Source organism: Uloborus diversus, chromosome 7 (genome assembly GCF_026930045.1).
Source record: "Uloborus diversus isolate 005 chromosome 7, Udiv.v.3.1, whole genome shotgun sequence".
NCBI lineage: Eukaryota > Metazoa > Arthropoda > Arachnida > Araneae > Uloboridae > Uloborus > Uloborus diversus.
Genome location: NC_072737.1, coordinates 29,906,119 through 29,922,614, shown reverse-complemented (window position 1 = coordinate 29,922,614; position 16,496 = coordinate 29,906,119). Strand labels below are relative to the sequence as shown.

General features: G+C 31.2%; 1 protein-coding gene across 1 annotated transcript; it reads right to left on the bottom strand.

Moving 5' to 3' along the window:
- Positions 1 to 4,558: 4,558 nt before the first annotated feature.
- LOC129226035 (probable 28S ribosomal protein S26, mitochondrial) lies at positions 4,559 to 16,407 on the bottom strand. The gene is made up of 4 exons (XM_054860612.1): positions 15,942 to 16,407; positions 11,009 to 11,146; positions 6,368 to 6,491; positions 4,559 to 5,527 (listed from the first exon to the last, which is right to left on the bottom strand). Exons 1-4 carry the CDS (start codon positions 16,172 to 16,174, stop codon positions 5,345 to 5,347), a joined length of 678 nt encoding a protein of 225 aa, XP_054716587.1. The 5' UTR covers positions 16,175 to 16,407; the 3' UTR covers positions 4,559 to 5,344.
- Positions 16,408 to 16,496: the final 89 nt, after the last annotated feature.

The window sequence follows — 16,496 nt, the reverse complement described above, 5'->3', positions numbered from 1 at the left end:
TTGAGGGGCTCGAGGCAGAGATGTGACAAGCCACAAGAAGTGATTTTTCAATCAAATTTTTTGCCTTTCATAACTAAAATTGTAATAAACATGACAATGGATAATGTCATTTGGAGAAAAACATATCTAGTTTTAGTATTGCAGAATATAGAATGTATAATACCTTTGCAAAATTCTACAAATATTTTTTTAGTTGGAAATCGACCTACTGAAAAATTCACATCATGTGGTATATCAGATTCTTTTGAGCCCATCAATTATATTTACTAAACCTTTGCAAAGGCAGTTAACAAAAGTTGTTTGGCTTAAGTTTGATTTGTTGCAGTAAATCTCATATTCTTACATGTCAGAAAATATGAGTTTTCTCTGTATCTGTATGCTGATCTGCCACATTTTCTTGCTGCTTGTGAGAAATTATGGTGGAACGTAGTAAATCAATTCTCAATCATGTGCGTTGCTTGTTAATGAAATTCCTTTGCGAATATGGGTATTTTTTTGTTAAGGTTTTACAGGGTGTCCTGAAGAAGACTGGCTGTTTTCAAAAATTTATAACAGGAGAACGGTTAATGATAAAAAACAAATTCTTGCAGAAATTTCAGGTGGTGGGTGCTAAATTTTCTCTCAGAGTTCCAAATTTTAGTTCAAAAATGTTTCAATAGATGGCGCTGCACATAGTAAGCCTGTTAGTCAAAAAAGAATTGAAATTCGCCGATTTTCCCTCCGATTGCGACATGGGATTTCAACCGACGATTGTTTGAAAATATTGTTTTGTTCTTTTTTTTCATTATTTTCGAAAAATTATGATGTAGTTTTCTATTTTTTTTATTTTGATTTACGAGCTTACTATCTGCAGAACTATCTATTGGAAAATTTTTCAACTAAAATTTGGAACTCGGGGATAAAAAATCTACAGCCCATAACATGAATTTTCTGCAAGAATTTTTTTAAAAATCTTATACCATTTTCCTGTTATAAATTTTTGAAAACAGTCGGTCTTTTTCAGGACACCCTGTAAATCCAAAAAGCAAGAATATGTGATATGTGTTATAACATGTAGTTTTGTGATATGTAAAACATTTGCTTTACATTTGTTCATTAAAAGGAGTATATTGATTACTATTGGGTATATTATGCATTTTTTCATATTTATATATGATACATAAATTTTCTTCTATTACAATATTAAATTTGTAAAAATTTAGAAAGTTTCTAGGAATCAAAGATCTGATTTACAGAAATAAGTGGACACACGACTTGTCAAAGCTTCTACTTAAATGCAATGCTTATGAATTCTATAAATTTATTTTTGATAAAGAAATAAATGTAAAAAAAAGTTTTAAATGTTATTGTTGTGTGTGAAGAAAAAGAGCATTGTGATATTTTGTGAGAATTTGATTAGCTTTATTTTACTTCTTGCATAAATAACTGCTAGTTTCATTTCATTTAGTAAATTGATGTAACTATACCTATTTCAAAAAGACCTAACGCTGAACATGCTCATTTTACAGTACTGTGAATATGCAAAGTATATTTTATTAAATTTTGTTCTTTTTCAGAACCTTTATAGAAATATCTCAGAAAAGCAATACTAATAATAATAATAGTGTATCACAAATTTTATGTATGATTTATTCCACAAACATTTGTGCCAAATGATGGATAGTGTAAATTATCTTTGTTCTAAACCCTTAAATATTATATATGTGTATTTGTGTGTACTTTATAATTAATTTGTATTTTACATTTCTATAAAATTTACATTTTTTAAGAAATAAAATTTATAGTGCACATAACAAGTTGTATTAAAAGGTTCGGTGTGCATACTTTAGCCAGGGTTCATACTTGATTTGGATGAAAAAATTCCATGACTTTTCCAAGACTTTTTCATGACTTCATAAAAATTTTCATGACCTTGTTATACGAAGAGAATAATACTATTTAATGTCAAACTTGCCAATTTTTTCGGAAATGGGCATTAGAAAAACTTTTACGTTAGTGCCACTACCTCATAGGAGCACTTACTTGTGACTGGAAAAATATCAGTGCATACTGCTGAAAGTAATAAATTATTCTTATTTGTCTTCATCACATAAATTCAAATAAAATAAAATTATAGTGAATGCAACACAACTCATGTTTAAATGTCTAATAAATATTTAATAAATAGGGTAGAATAGTAATGAATGGGACAAAAATTTAATGAGTTATCACTAAATTTAAAATAATAAATTTACTTCCCCTTCGATGTCAATAGTGCATCTAATTACCCATGTAACTGGACAGCAAATTCATTCATTAAAGTAAAGCCACTTTTTTTCAGTAAATTCACTTTTCAAAACCAGATATTTCAGCTGGCCAAAAGGATCAGTTTTGTGAGCTGTATGGTGGGCACTACTGTTTTAGAGTATTAGAATTCCTCTATTTCTATGTTCTATTGCCTTACTAAAGTTCATTTTAAAGTCTTTAAAATATTAAGATAAACTCTGATAAATTTAATAATGAACTTTTTACAAGTAGTTGAAATGAACTTGGATGCAAATGAATTACTTTTTTGAGGGGGAGTGGCAAAATCAAGAATGTGCAAGTCCATTACTACAGAACATAAAATAAAGGAAGTACTGAAAATAACGGTGAGTTCAAAATTAGAGATGCCCCAGTAGTAAAATCACATCACAAAAAAGATGAGCAGCTGTTTCAGAAACAGATGAAATTGGATTCCAAAACTTTGATTTGTTTTTTAGATCGTTCAATTTATATGCGGGCAGTTCTCAAAAGGTGGGAGCAAACACAGACCTCAACTTTGAAGCTTCAACACCAAATAACTTTCATTTTACTTAACTCAAAAATTTTTGAGTTAAATTATAATACTGTATAGAGACAAGAATTGACATAAATTATGGAAAAAATGCTCTTTAAATGCCTTTAAAAAAATATTTTCTTTGCTAAAAGGCGCAATTTTGGACATACCAAAACGTTAACTGAGCAAATGTACCATTAAAGAAAATTTTTTTTAAAATTATTTCCATACGTTTCAAAAAAAATTTAAAGGTATGAATCTTACACTGAATAATTTTTTGTTAATATTTTACACAAATAACAAAAGTAAAGACAGATTATTGACTTTGTAAACGATTTTAGAAAATAGTAAGTTTGAAATTTGATGCATGTCCAAAATTTACGATCTTTACAATGCTATTTTTTGAGAACTATGTATATGATGTTTTCATTTTAAAGGTGTTTATCGAGCCTCGGAATCAATTTTTAATTGTTTAAAAGTGTTTTCATAAGCTTTTATGCAGTATCTTAGAAGAAAAATAATTTTTTTAAACGTACATGTGAGATGTCCAAATGGCGTTACAATCTTGACGCCGATAATTCTGTCCATTTATTCATAATTTTTGATGATCTACTGTCTTCTAACCTCAATAAAAAACGTTATTATAATGTTATCTTCTTTAATCCATTGGTATTCTGCATAATTAATATGTTACACATTGAACAATACATAAATTACAGTAGAAACATGGCTGCTTATGATCGAACCGAAAGCCATTTTGCGCTAAAATCGCCAAGCAAACCTCCGTTAGCAACAACACAGTATACGATAAGCTAAAGGTTACCAGAGGGGAATTCCAATTTGACAAATGTAGTTTATCGTCAGCTGTACCAGTTTTGGCGACTTTATCACCTGCGCTAGCAATTTTTTTTTTCCGCTTTTATTATTTTAGAATTCTTTTTCTCTTCTTTCTTTTGGAAACATAATTTAACGATCTCCAAATAGAAATACGAATTTCTTTCTTCAATAATTTTTTTAGACATCATTTTAATTCTTATGACATTAGAAAAAATATTCATTATTAAAACTGATGTCACTTTTTACAATTGTATTATTTTTAATTTGAAGCTTTTTTTTTAACCTTGCATCAATTTCTTCAAAATCATTCCAAAACTTTATTAAATGTAAGGAGCAGCATGTATAGCCATTCAAGTATTTCATTAATATCCTCTTTATTATTAAATTGCAAAATTTAAAAAGTAGTAAATAAAATTTTCATTGGAAAAGTTAAAAATCAGATTAACAATTGTCAAAAATGGTGAAACTTACGTTATGATGATGTCCAAAATCCGTTACCTACAGGAAAACAATGTCCAAAATCTGTTACCTACAGATTGCTGATTTAATTTGCTAATTAACAATTTTTACAAATACCTGCTGTCTTTTCATGCTCATATATTGTGTTCTAGGTATGCATACTATAGAATAAAATCAAAATTGATGTCAAATTCAAAAATTTTTGAAATTGCTCAAAGTTAACTTTTTTGTTCCCACCTTTTGAGAACTGCCCATGCAATATTACTAAATTACTCAATATTTCTAGTGTTCTTTTAGCTATTGTTACTTTTTTACTACCCAAGACATTTTTCCATGACTTTAAATAAATTTCCATGACTTTTGATGAAAATATTAATTTTCCATGACTTTTCCAGGTCTGAAATTTGTTAATCTTTTTTCCATGACTTTTCAGGATTTCCATGACCCATACGAACCCTGTTTAGCTTACCTAATTTAAATTTTAGTATCTGTTATTAAAAAACACACAATGCAACTGGAAATAGAAACAGGAAAGATACAAGAAATAACAATGGAGCATCTTAAAAATATAAGTGTTCAAAAGATTATTAAGCCACTGTGCCACATTATTTAAAAAAGGTAATTTTTTTGGCGACTGAAAAACAGTTTATGTATTGAAAGACCACAAACTTCTATAGAAATTGAATTTTATAGCAGAAATGAGAAAATAGATTATATTCAGTATTAAATTTTTGTTCAATTTAATTGAACCTGTTATACAAATTCATTGAATGCTTTTGCATTTATTCTACAAAACTAAAGTAGACGCCCGATGGTTGGGGAATATTTTGATACTTTAGATTTTGGGCATTTAACATTTCATTCTGAAGTATTAATAAAATAATAACCAAGAAAAAAGTAACCTAGTTTTTATTATAGAAATGTTTTTTTTTTAAATATTTAAGAAACGTTTGTCTTAACTTTGTAAACTAATTTAATGTATGTTACACTTATGTACATATGGATATACTATGTTACCAATGTCATGCAAGTTGAAATGTGAAAGCATTGGATTGCCTATATATTTTGATATCTGAAACTAAATAGAATTTACATGAATTGTATTACTTATAAACTACTTAAAAATATTTATTTCTGTGTTAGTTAAGGATTTGTAAGAATTGACAATAAAGATTTTACTAACTTTTTGTAAGTGATGAATTCATTTAATATTTTATCAGTTCATTTTTCAAAATATTAAACAATGATGCTTTATCTTTTTTGACCTTCAGAAATTCTTTGCATCAGCTCTCTTTCATATTCAGGTGGAGGATTTCCTTCCCATTTTATTTCTCCATTAATTGAAATTGCAAAATTGATATTAATTGGATTGTCAATAGCGTGCTCAATAGCAGCATCTAATTTTTCTTCTGTTATGTAGTTTAAATGTTTTTCCTGAAAAGAAAAACACACTTTTAATAATTTTTGGAGCACATATGGTTAACTCATGAACAATATAGATATAGGATTTCATGAAGAGTAATATAATTGTTACAATCACAATAATGCAAATTTAAGTTTCAAGGTTTGTAAATGGGAGTCGGAGCCTGAGTATCGTGCAGACTCCTAAAAATTAAATTTAAGGCTCCCAAAAATTTTACTTATTTAAATTTAGTTGTCTTTATCATGAATTAATGTGGTAAAAATTGAATTATTCTTAAATGTGCATGTTGTAAATGTAGTACAAACATCACTCAAAAAGTTTCTTTCTACAACTGAGTCCCCCCTCATCAACGCATAAGCTTAGACGACCAGCCAACTATCAGTAATCTAAATTATTGTCTGATTTAAGAAAGACCACAACATTTAAGATGAATAGAATATATAAGAGAAGACAAAAGTTTATTAATAGGAGAGACAACTACCGGAACTGGAAATGCTTAAAGATCTAAGCAAATTAATAGAACAAAAGAATGCCAATAACAGTTTGTGCTTGACATTTTTCACCTAATAAGATAACCAAACATTCCAACGTAATATTTTAAAATTCCAATTGCTCCCCACCCCCTATTTTCCACAATGCTAAATTTTTATTTAAAATATGAAGCATGCAAAATTGTTTGAATAAATTTTTAACACATAGTTTCAATTTTGAATCTGTGATATACGTTTGCAGAGGGATTAAAAATATCTCTGTATTTACTTTATCTTATGTTCTATGAAACCTGTAACAAATCATAGTGTTCCAGCATCAACTAATTATTTTACTTGGGGGAAAAAAAGGATCAAATTTACCTTTTCTTTCCTAACAATTTCATCAACCTTTTGTCTTGTTAGTTCCATCTTTTTTATTCTTTCCTCTTCAAGTTGTAGTAATTCTATTTGTTTTTCTTGAAACATTTTCTCTAAAGTTTCTTCTCTATTAATAAAAAAGTTTTCATTAACACATATATACATTTAGTATAAAGTTACAAAAAGAAGCAAAAGGTATTCAGAATATTTTTAGCCATCATACTTTGTTATTTGTTTTAAAGTACTATTTGGCATTTTAAGAACTAAGATTTAAAAAAAAAAAAAAAAAAACCACTATATTATTATGGCCAATTTTCCAATAAAATAGTTATAAAATGAAAAAAAGAAATTAAAAATGTTATTTCAAACTTCAGTTCCATGTGAATGTTAATTGAACAGCATCACAACAATAATTAGAAGAAGTCATGAAAATAGTTTAGAATAAATTTTTTGAAAAATCATAGGAGCATATTTACCAGGTTACTCCACTACTACTGGTTACTCCATTCAAATATACACAAAGTTTGTTTGTAAGAATTTAAGCTCTTATTTCAACTACAAGCAAGAATGAAAAAGAGCTAAAAGAAAAAGTTAAAAAAATGAATAAAAATTTAAAAAAAAACTTAAATCTTTAAAAAGTGATCAAGAAAAAGGAGAGAAAAAGAAAAATGTGCAACCAACTCTTATTTAGTCTTTCCGGCCCATGTTATACTACTATACGCAACTTAGCTGCTTAGTTGTGCTGTGTGTATTTTACAGACAGTCCAAGACTATCGGGAAGAAAATGCACACAATTGAGATACATTGAGAAAAGCGTACGATTAAGGTAAAGTTTCTAAAGCACTATTTCATTCTTATTCAATAAAATCTTTAGATGATATGAAGTTATTAAAAAGATTAATTTTAGTGCTACCTCGCTGTATCAATATTTTGCAAACTTAGGAGAAACAATGTACAGGGTCTGAAGTAAAAACTCGAAGATTTGTTGGAAAATTATCAAAAGTGTTAAAGTTCAACGTCCTAGGGGCACGTGTTATTATTGACCGATCGAGTTCAAATTTTGCACCGATTACTTTTTATTATAGTGTCACAAAACTAGGGGGCGTCACTTGTTGAATTTCGAAAAAAAAAAAAAAAAATCCCATATAAATAAGGACCGCCCTAATATATATATATATATATATATATATTAGGGTGGTTCAATATTTTTCACTTTTATTATTATTATTATATATATATATATATATATATATATATATATTTTCAAACAACTAACTACATCTTTCAAACCTTTAAAGATTAGTTTGTATTAATGCTGACAACTAAATGCTAATAAATTTTTAAAAAATGATTTGTTTATATACACCATGATCCAAAATTTGCCAATATGTAATAGACACAAAGCAAAATTTTATTTTATAGCAATACAGCTGGGTATCATGCAATGATTGTCAGCAGCAAGTCAAAAAATAATCATCAAAGCTTAGGTGTGATAAAATTCTATACAGTTTCAGAATAAACTCTTACTGGGGAGAGTGTATTCTTTCAATTGTCTGAGAAAAACCTGGTACTCATAAATACCTGTGCAACGCAGGTTAATAAGCTTGTTTAAAATTTAAAAAAAAAATGTATGCTTACTTTGACAAATGTCAGATGAAATATTTTTAATGCATCAAAAATTTGTAGGATGGAGAAGAATTGAAACACCTCTACAATGATAAGGAACAAGAATATGAAGTTATGAAAATTTGATCTGTTTACAGAACAAAAGATTTAACCTATCAGAACAGATGTATACCACAGGGAGTATGTTGATCTAGTTCATCAATATCCATGGTAGGAAAGGGTTGACATCATAAATACCTTAGCTCCTTGAATGAACCATACAGTAGATCCTCATTTTACGTGGTTTCGATTCTACGTGGTTTAAGATTTGACACCTTTATTTTATTTTACGCGGATGAGTTTTGGTTTTACGGGGATGAGGCAATGTAAACAGATAACATTTTCCCCTCTTCCACATTGCAGATTACACGTAATCAACTGCATTTTGGCGTGCTAATAATACGGCTTGGGCCACTGGAGACATTTTATGCGATGGGTTCCAAAGCTCTTTCCAGAAGTAAAGTTATTAAACTCAAACAGTTCAGAACTCACTGGAAGAACAGCTTTTAGGAGTGACAAAGGAGGACAAAACCAACAATGTTACCGACGTCGGCGAGGCAAAACCAAAAACGCTCACATTGAAAATAGTGAGCCATTCCTAGACAATAGAAATGATTTTTCTGATTTGTTAGTGAAGGAAGATTCTATCATGGAAATGACGCAAGTGAATCATGGATGCATTAATGCTCTGCAAAGAGTTAGAGAAAAATTCTTAATGACTGCCAAAAGACTATCATAGCCAGCTCCACTTCATAAACAGGACATGAAATTAATTTATGTTTTCTTCAGGGTTCGCCGATATATATCATGTTATATATCATGATCTATATCCAACGATTATTTTGAAAATATCATGATATTTTGATGCTTATTTTTTCAACTACAGTTTTTTCAATATAAAAATTATTAAATATAGTAAATTTGTTTATTTTTTATTAAAAATAACCAAAAGTTATGTACAGTATTTTTATGATGTATTAATCCATGATTAATGTAACAAAGTAAGATAATATTACTTTTTATTTTATGTTCATAAATATATTAGCAATGTAACAATTGTAATTCCTATTAAAAGTGCCTAGTTAAATATTAAACATTGGTCAGAAAAAAAAAAAAAAAAAAAGATAATGCCCTATGATTGTGCACCAACTAATGCATATTTTTTATTTCAGAATCATACAACTGTATAAAGAAGAAAAATGAGTAAAACAGTTAATGCTAAATAAACTCCATCAAAAATAGATAAAAATGTAAAATGAAATATTAGATATAAGTAATAAAATAACATTTTAATTTTAAGTCTACATAATGTAATAATAATATAAGAAAATAAAGTGATTTGAGGATGTGTGCATTTACTATTTTGAAGGCTTTAGTTTGTGCTGATTGAAAATATCGGATATATATCAAAATATCGGATATTTTCGATATTTTAAAACCCCGATTTTCTTTATGCATGTTGTGCATAAAAGTCGATACAAGTACACATTAAACTTTTTATACAATTAGTCATCACTAGAATGAAGTATTTTGTTATCTACGGAATCAAACCCCTATTTTAACACTAGTATTAGGTCTCAATTTACGCTGTTTCGATTTACACGGCATTTGCGCGGAACGTAACCCCCCGCATAAAACGAGGGTCTACTGTATTATATTTTACAAGAGTGTATTCAAGGGAGTGCCAAAATTTTAAACTACTCACGGTGAATAAGGATTTTAACATTTTCAAACTAAAATTTACAAAGTTTCCAAAATATTATAGATTGCAACTTTTTAGTAAAATCCCGAAAGTAACCCCCCTATCGATTATAACCCCCCCCCCTTTTTTTGTGGAAAGTAAAATCTCATTAAAATCCTGATTATACCCCCCTCCCCTCCCTTCGCCTGAAAATTTTCCGATCATCTTCATTTGCCACTCCCTCCAATAAAAGAAGGATAAAATTTTCTGCTTTACTTGGAAAGCATTAACAAAGGTTTAGTTTCCCCGTCCATGTGCAGTTTTGCTTTTCTAAAAAAAAAAAAGAAAGAAAGAAAACACAATGATTTAAACAAAAAAAGAAAAAAAAAATGGTCTCCATGGTTTATTCCTTCCAAAATGTCTAGACTCCTTTTGATGCAAGGCCGCTTTTTTTTTTTTTTTTTTGTTCATATGTATTACAAAAGAAATTTATACGATTGTAATGCATTTTTTTTCCTTTTGGAAGGAGCATTTTTGTTCTGACTTGTGAAACTGAACGTTCTTCAACACGGCGCCATTTTGAAAACGTGACACCATTTTGGAAACGTGTTGCTTAAAAAGTAGCGCAAAACTTAACCTTTTAAAAGGAGAAATAATGTAATTCAACGAGTTTAGGATCACGAGAAATGTAAATTTTACTAAATCGAGTAAGAGATTTGTCTGTGTTTGCGTTCACGAACTTTGTAAAGCTCAATTTTCGAAATTATGATTTTCATAACGATTTTGCGGCCGTGATTGCGATTTTTGCTTCTATTCTGAAACAAGAACATTAAGATTTTGTTTCTTTTACTGTAACCTTATTACATTCAGTACATAATGAATTTTCAAGCTATAAATTATAGGGGTTTTGCCAACTTAAGGTGCAAAATCCTTTCTTTCGAAAACAAATGGCGCCCTCATGCAATTTATTACTACTAGAAAATTATGACATGTTTTTATTAATTAATTTCTCTCTCTCTTCATTAATATTAACTCTTTTTTACTTATTATTTCTTTTCTGTACTCTAAAATTAATACTACTAAAAACAATTATTTTGGCTAATTTTTCAGAAAAATCTCGATTATAACCCCCCCTTCTGAAATCAACAAGTTTTGTTTTGAAAATAGGGGGGGTTACTTTCGGGATTTTACGGTAAGTATCAAGTAAGCGATAAAATTTTTAAACTTTCAGAGACTTCGTATTAGAGTCATGTATTGCACTAGAAAATTCACTTAAATATAAAAACCCTTTCCATTACCTAATTTTTTTAACCCTTTCATTTTCTCTTTTGTTTTCCTCTAACAGCAAATGAAATTGTTTTTCTTCTTCTTCTTCCTGTTTGGCCAGAAATGCTTCATCCAGATTTTGGCTTTCCAATTCTTTTTTAAATAACTTTCTAAATGAGAAAAAAAAATTAAAGAACTTAATAAAAATATTATGGATGAATAGAACCAACTTCAACAAAGAAAATTTTAAACCAACAAACAAAAACCATATTTTTTTCCAGAACGACAAAGAGCTTGAGGAGAAAAACAAAGTGGAAAATCGTGGCCTGGTTAAGACATTTTAGGACGATCAGCTGGCCGTTTTGACTTCTTCTGGGGCGCCGGGGGGGGGGGGGGGGAGTGCATACTTGAAACAAATTTTATTGGAAAACATTAAAAACCATGCCCACCTATAGCAAAAACATTTTTTTTTCAAAGCCAAGAGAATCATCCCCCTCCCCTCCCTTAAATAACACTTCTTTGAACGGTACAACCAAAGAAAATGCTGCAAAGATGCAATGGTAGGACCTTTTAAGTCGTCATACATGCTACAGGTTCCTAAAGCTTGTTTTTTCCAACATAGCTTGAATTGCATTGTATTACAACTACAATTCCGAAAGATCTCTAAGAGAGTACATCTTAATCCCCTATTTCTGCTCAAACCTGCATCAACAAGTAGGATCATATTACTAACGTAAAAGCATAATAAAACTTGTTGTCTTCAAAACAAAAGATACTATTAGTAGTATTTTATAATTTATTTTACAAAAGGTTTATTTTAACAATGAAGACTTTAAAACTGAGATAAAATGTAAATAGCGGCAAAAATTGTATTTGCTACACTAAAAAATTGCCTGCCGGTGGTATTGTATTCATTGGCGTCGTGAGCTGAAATTTATTGGGGGGGACCATTCTGATTCTGTCATTTTCAAGTTGCATTAAGAAAAATTCGTGTATATATATACATATATATAATGGGTTTACATTTAATACGATACTTTTAAACGGGTACATCTTGATTTACATAACTACACAATAAGGAAAATAATTAAATACTAACAAATACATTTTTTCTAGACTGCACATGGGATACGAATATCCGTGCTATTTTTTTTTTTTTTTTTTTTTGTGTGATCAATTTTGTTCAAGATGTTTTTGTAAACTTAGCATAAAGCAACATGATTCAACCGCTTTTGTGTCATAGTCGACCTTAGATACAATTTCAGCTTTCTCAGCGCACTGAAGCTTCTTTCAACTTTACACGACGAAGGGCGGCACACCAAGAGTAGCCGCACCAAATTTTCAACATTTTGAAACAGTGGACAATTGAATTAACCGTTCTTAATGAATGAAATCATCAAAATCGAAATCCAGCTTTTTTTGAATCAGTCGCTTTATGGAATCAAAGCTGTTTAAAACAAAATATGACTCATATAAGCCGCGACAACTGTATAATTAAATTTTTATATTACATAGTGATAAACCCTGCAGCTCTAAGTTCTTGGCACAAGTTGGATTCGAAGGAGTTTAATTTGATGATTTTTAATTAAAATATTAAAGAATATAATTCACCGTTATGACATTCACGAACCTACGAAAAACACAACTACAAAAATAAAATAAGACACAAATAATTAAGCTCTCATAATATCATATTTTAATAATGCTACCTTTTAAAGTTTTTTCTTAATTTTTTCAGGTTTTTTGTAACAAATGCACCAAAATTTTGCTTTTTTGTTGAATCATCCATACACTCAATGCATATGAAACCAAAAAACAGCAAAAACCATGCCCATGTAAATACATTAATTTCTGATTTCTCAAAGTCAGCAGGGAAAGTGCCCCTCCTAATTCTCTTTAAAAGCGACAGTCCTGCCTTGAGAGGCACACCCCACAGATTAAGTACTGGCCTACACAGAGAACAAACAGCATTTGGTGTATAATTGAATTCTGATCAGCGGACGATGGGAAAGAGATAGAGAAATGAACTGCTTTTTTCTGACACGTGACTATAAGTTTTAAAATGGGTTATTTCAATAAAATTTGTTCAGTAAAGCAGGATTATTAATGGATAATTTTCTGTTAAGCTTTAATAACTAAAAGGAGTATTTTTTATTCCATTAAAATTTATAAAAGTTGAAACATTTCAAAAAAAAAAAAAGAGAAAGTTGAACGCAATAGCTCCGATAGGACTCATAATGTCAAAATATTGACTGTAAAGCATACCTGATTAGCAGGCATTCAGGGGCTACTCGATAAGAGGTCACTGTGAACTTTCATAAACTTTCCTTTCCCAGAAAATTTTGTCTGACGAGTCTTCAAATTTAGAGTAGTTTTTTGCGAAATATTGCATTAAAAAGATATTCTCATTAGATGTAGTGATGTGGGTAATTAGGAATTTCATTCGGAAAATTGAGAAGTAACCCCATCTGAATAGTATAAAATCGGGGAGCCTCCGCATGTATTACACTAAACAGAATGATACTTACCTATCACGGTCTTTTGATTTTTTGAAGATGGTTCCGTGGATGTTGATGATGATTCAGTTGTTAAAAATTGCTCAGGTTCATTTGATGTAGAAGGTTATCAGCGGCGTACGCAGACAAATCAGTTCGGGGGGGGGGGGGGGGGGCTGAGCTCGAAAGTCTTTGAGCTGGGGGGGGGATACTTATTAACTGTAGCTAAGAAAAGTTCATGTATCGCTTTTCTGATATCAATACGAATGTAAGATTTCAAAAATACATCATAAAAAAAAAACTTGTTCCTTATTATAATTTTTATAATTAATTTTGAAAATTTCGGGGGGGGGGGGGCTGTAGCCCTATCAGCCCACCCCCTGGGTACGCCACTGGAAGGTTTGCTACATTTCCCCGTTTCAAGCCACCTCTCCATAGCCACAATCGATTATGTAAAAAAAAGTATTTTTACCAAAATAGGAGCGCTCTTCAAGTCACCTATTCTCAAGGAGACCAAATGACCACCATGAAATTATCTTTATTTTTGTCGGAACGTCCTTTTATTTTTGTCTTTTTTTTTCCCTGGTCATCTTGCGCTTCTTTTTTTTTTTTTTGTTGGTCTATCGGAAGTGACATCACAGTATCCAACGTTATGCCGGCTTACGATTTGCTTTTGAAATTGCACGTTAATATTTAGAATCCTCTTTTTTTTTTTTTTCTGTAACGTAACGCTTTTTTGGTCAAATTTGAGATGCCGCAAACACATTTGAGAAACCGCGCTTCGGTAAGGTACTTTGAAGCCACGTGTTGAATAATGTCAAACACATGACACGTCTCCTTTCCCTTTCTACCCCAAACTTAACCTTTGACCAGCTAAGTGGTCTTCTAAATTTTTGTGCATCCTTTGGCCAGGGTGCTGTTGCCAGCTGCAAAAAACCGCCAAAGAGGTCTGGTGTCTCATTTTGTTTGGGTAACATCGGGGTCGCTATAAATTGAATCGAATCGGCGAAACAAACACTGCAAAACTCGAAACAGAAACCTGGAAGCGCCGAGAAACGAGATAAGAAAGAAAGGGGCAGAAACTCAGATCCCCGTCTGACTTCTGTTGACTTATTAGAACGAGAGTCGTAAAAAAAGGGGGGGGGGGGGGTCCATATACGCTGGAGACTCGACTATGGATGGTTGACATTGCACTCTTGAGAAGGTGTCCCCTTTCTAGCATCCTCCACTGAAGCTAGTGTGCGCAGAGAGCAGAGCAATGGTTTGTCAATGGAGTTCAATTTCCGACTTTCCGTTCACTATACACATCACCTATTTTGTTTTTTTTTAGTTCATTTTTTATTCGATGTTCATTTCGTTTTATTTGATATGAATTAAACATGGTAAATTATGTATTATGCAACTGTTTAAAGTCTTCAAAGCAAAAATAATTTCCCCAAAATAATGAATTTCATCTTGACAATTATCGACTGGGTCCGATTTTCAAATATTGAGGGGGTCCGGTCCTCAAATATTGGGGGGGTCCGGACCCCTTGGACCCCCCCGGCCGTGACGCCCATGATTGTATTCACGACAATTTTAGACTTTGTTTACTTTTTGCATCGAAACGGGTTTATATATGCTTTGGGAAAATTGAATGCCCTTTAAAAAATCCTGCATTGCATACGCCACTGTTCCATCTAATTACGTAAATTTATGACTGCTCATCAAATCACAGAACTTGGTAGAAGCACGTTTTCTGCAATTAAAAAATACACTGCAAACTGCCCCTAACCCAAGCCCCAGCTGGCTTTTTGAGAAAAATTGAACTAATGATTGGATTTTAATACCATTTTCGATCAAATGACCTTCTCAAATTATTTGGGACACAGCCTCAAAAATCGGGACAGATGGTTACAATACACCTACGCTTGCCAGATTTCTGAAATGTTCAACCTGGGCTCAGGAAGGCCAACCAGCAATTATTCTATACAATGGTGCATAGTTAATTATTTTTAGACTTTTCTGGTGATATGTAATCAACTTCACATTTTACAGGGAAGTGAAGTAAACCGGTCGGAACGCTAGGATTTTGTCTGAATGTCTGAAAACCAGGACATCTGGCAAGACTAAGTAGACCCCCTCCTACCAACTCAAAGTTTCATTTAAGTTATTGATAATTAACTTGGGAAAAATATAAAACATACTTAAGTCACCTCTTTCTGTAAATACGTTTTATTGATAGTATCATTTTCGATGGACGATAATTTTGAACTTGGAAAAGTTTAGGGGCAGTGCCCCTTTACTTTTGAAAGTGATGAGGCAGTTGCACCTCCCTCCAGAGCTGCCTATGCACGATTGGACACAATAAGGACACAGGAAACGTAAACGGATCATAAACAACATTAAAAACGGATATTACTTTATGAAAAAAATACGTAGAAACAAATATTTATTACCCGGAAAGTGGATCTTAAACATATTTTTTTACCTCAAGGATTCTACTTTACGGTAATATTCATCCATCAGATTCACGTGGAGTTCTGCTTCTTCAGGCGATACTTCAGGATGCTTAGGGATTCGATACAGTTTCGAAGCAGCCATAGGTTTCCACTTTGGCTTTCTTACTGGAATTTTCCTCCATCGCAATTGCACACATGATGGCATCGAAATAAATAGCTCATTTCGAGTCAATAAACGTGTAGCTACATGTGAAAAAGCCATAGCAAAAATGAATTTTTCAGCCGATTAGGTAAGACCTAAAGTAATGAAAGGTTTTCAGGTTTTCAGTTTACCATACTGTAATGAAGCGCCCTATACTAATACCATATTAACTAACAAATTTGGGAGATTTTAAGGAAAGCTTTATGAAATGAAAAGCAATTGAAAGTTAATAAAGGAAGTTTAAAACTTCGGAAGTCGGAAGCGAAGCTGCAGACGGTCAAATCAAAACAAACTTTTTGGTTGAGAGGTAAGTTTTGCTGCTTTGAAAAAAATCCTTTTTTGTACTTAACGCTTATTGCAATGTTTAAAATATATCTCGTGT

What these genes read in the sequence shown, in the direction of transcription:
- LOC129226035 (XM_054860612.1), bottom strand. Translation starts at nt 16,174, where the DNA reads ATGGCTTTTTCACATGTAGCTACACGTTTATTGACTCGAAATGAGCTA. An exon ending in GAAAGGGTTAAAAAAATTAG is followed by an intron (nt 6,492 to 11,008) that starts GTAATGGAAAGG and finishes TTTTATTAATAG; the next exon opens with AGAAGAAACTTTAGAGAAAA. An exon ending in AAATTGTTAGGAAAGAAAAG is followed by an intron (nt 5,528 to 6,367) that starts GTAAATTTGATC and finishes TTTTCTTTTCAG; the next exon opens with GAAAAACATTTAAACTACAT.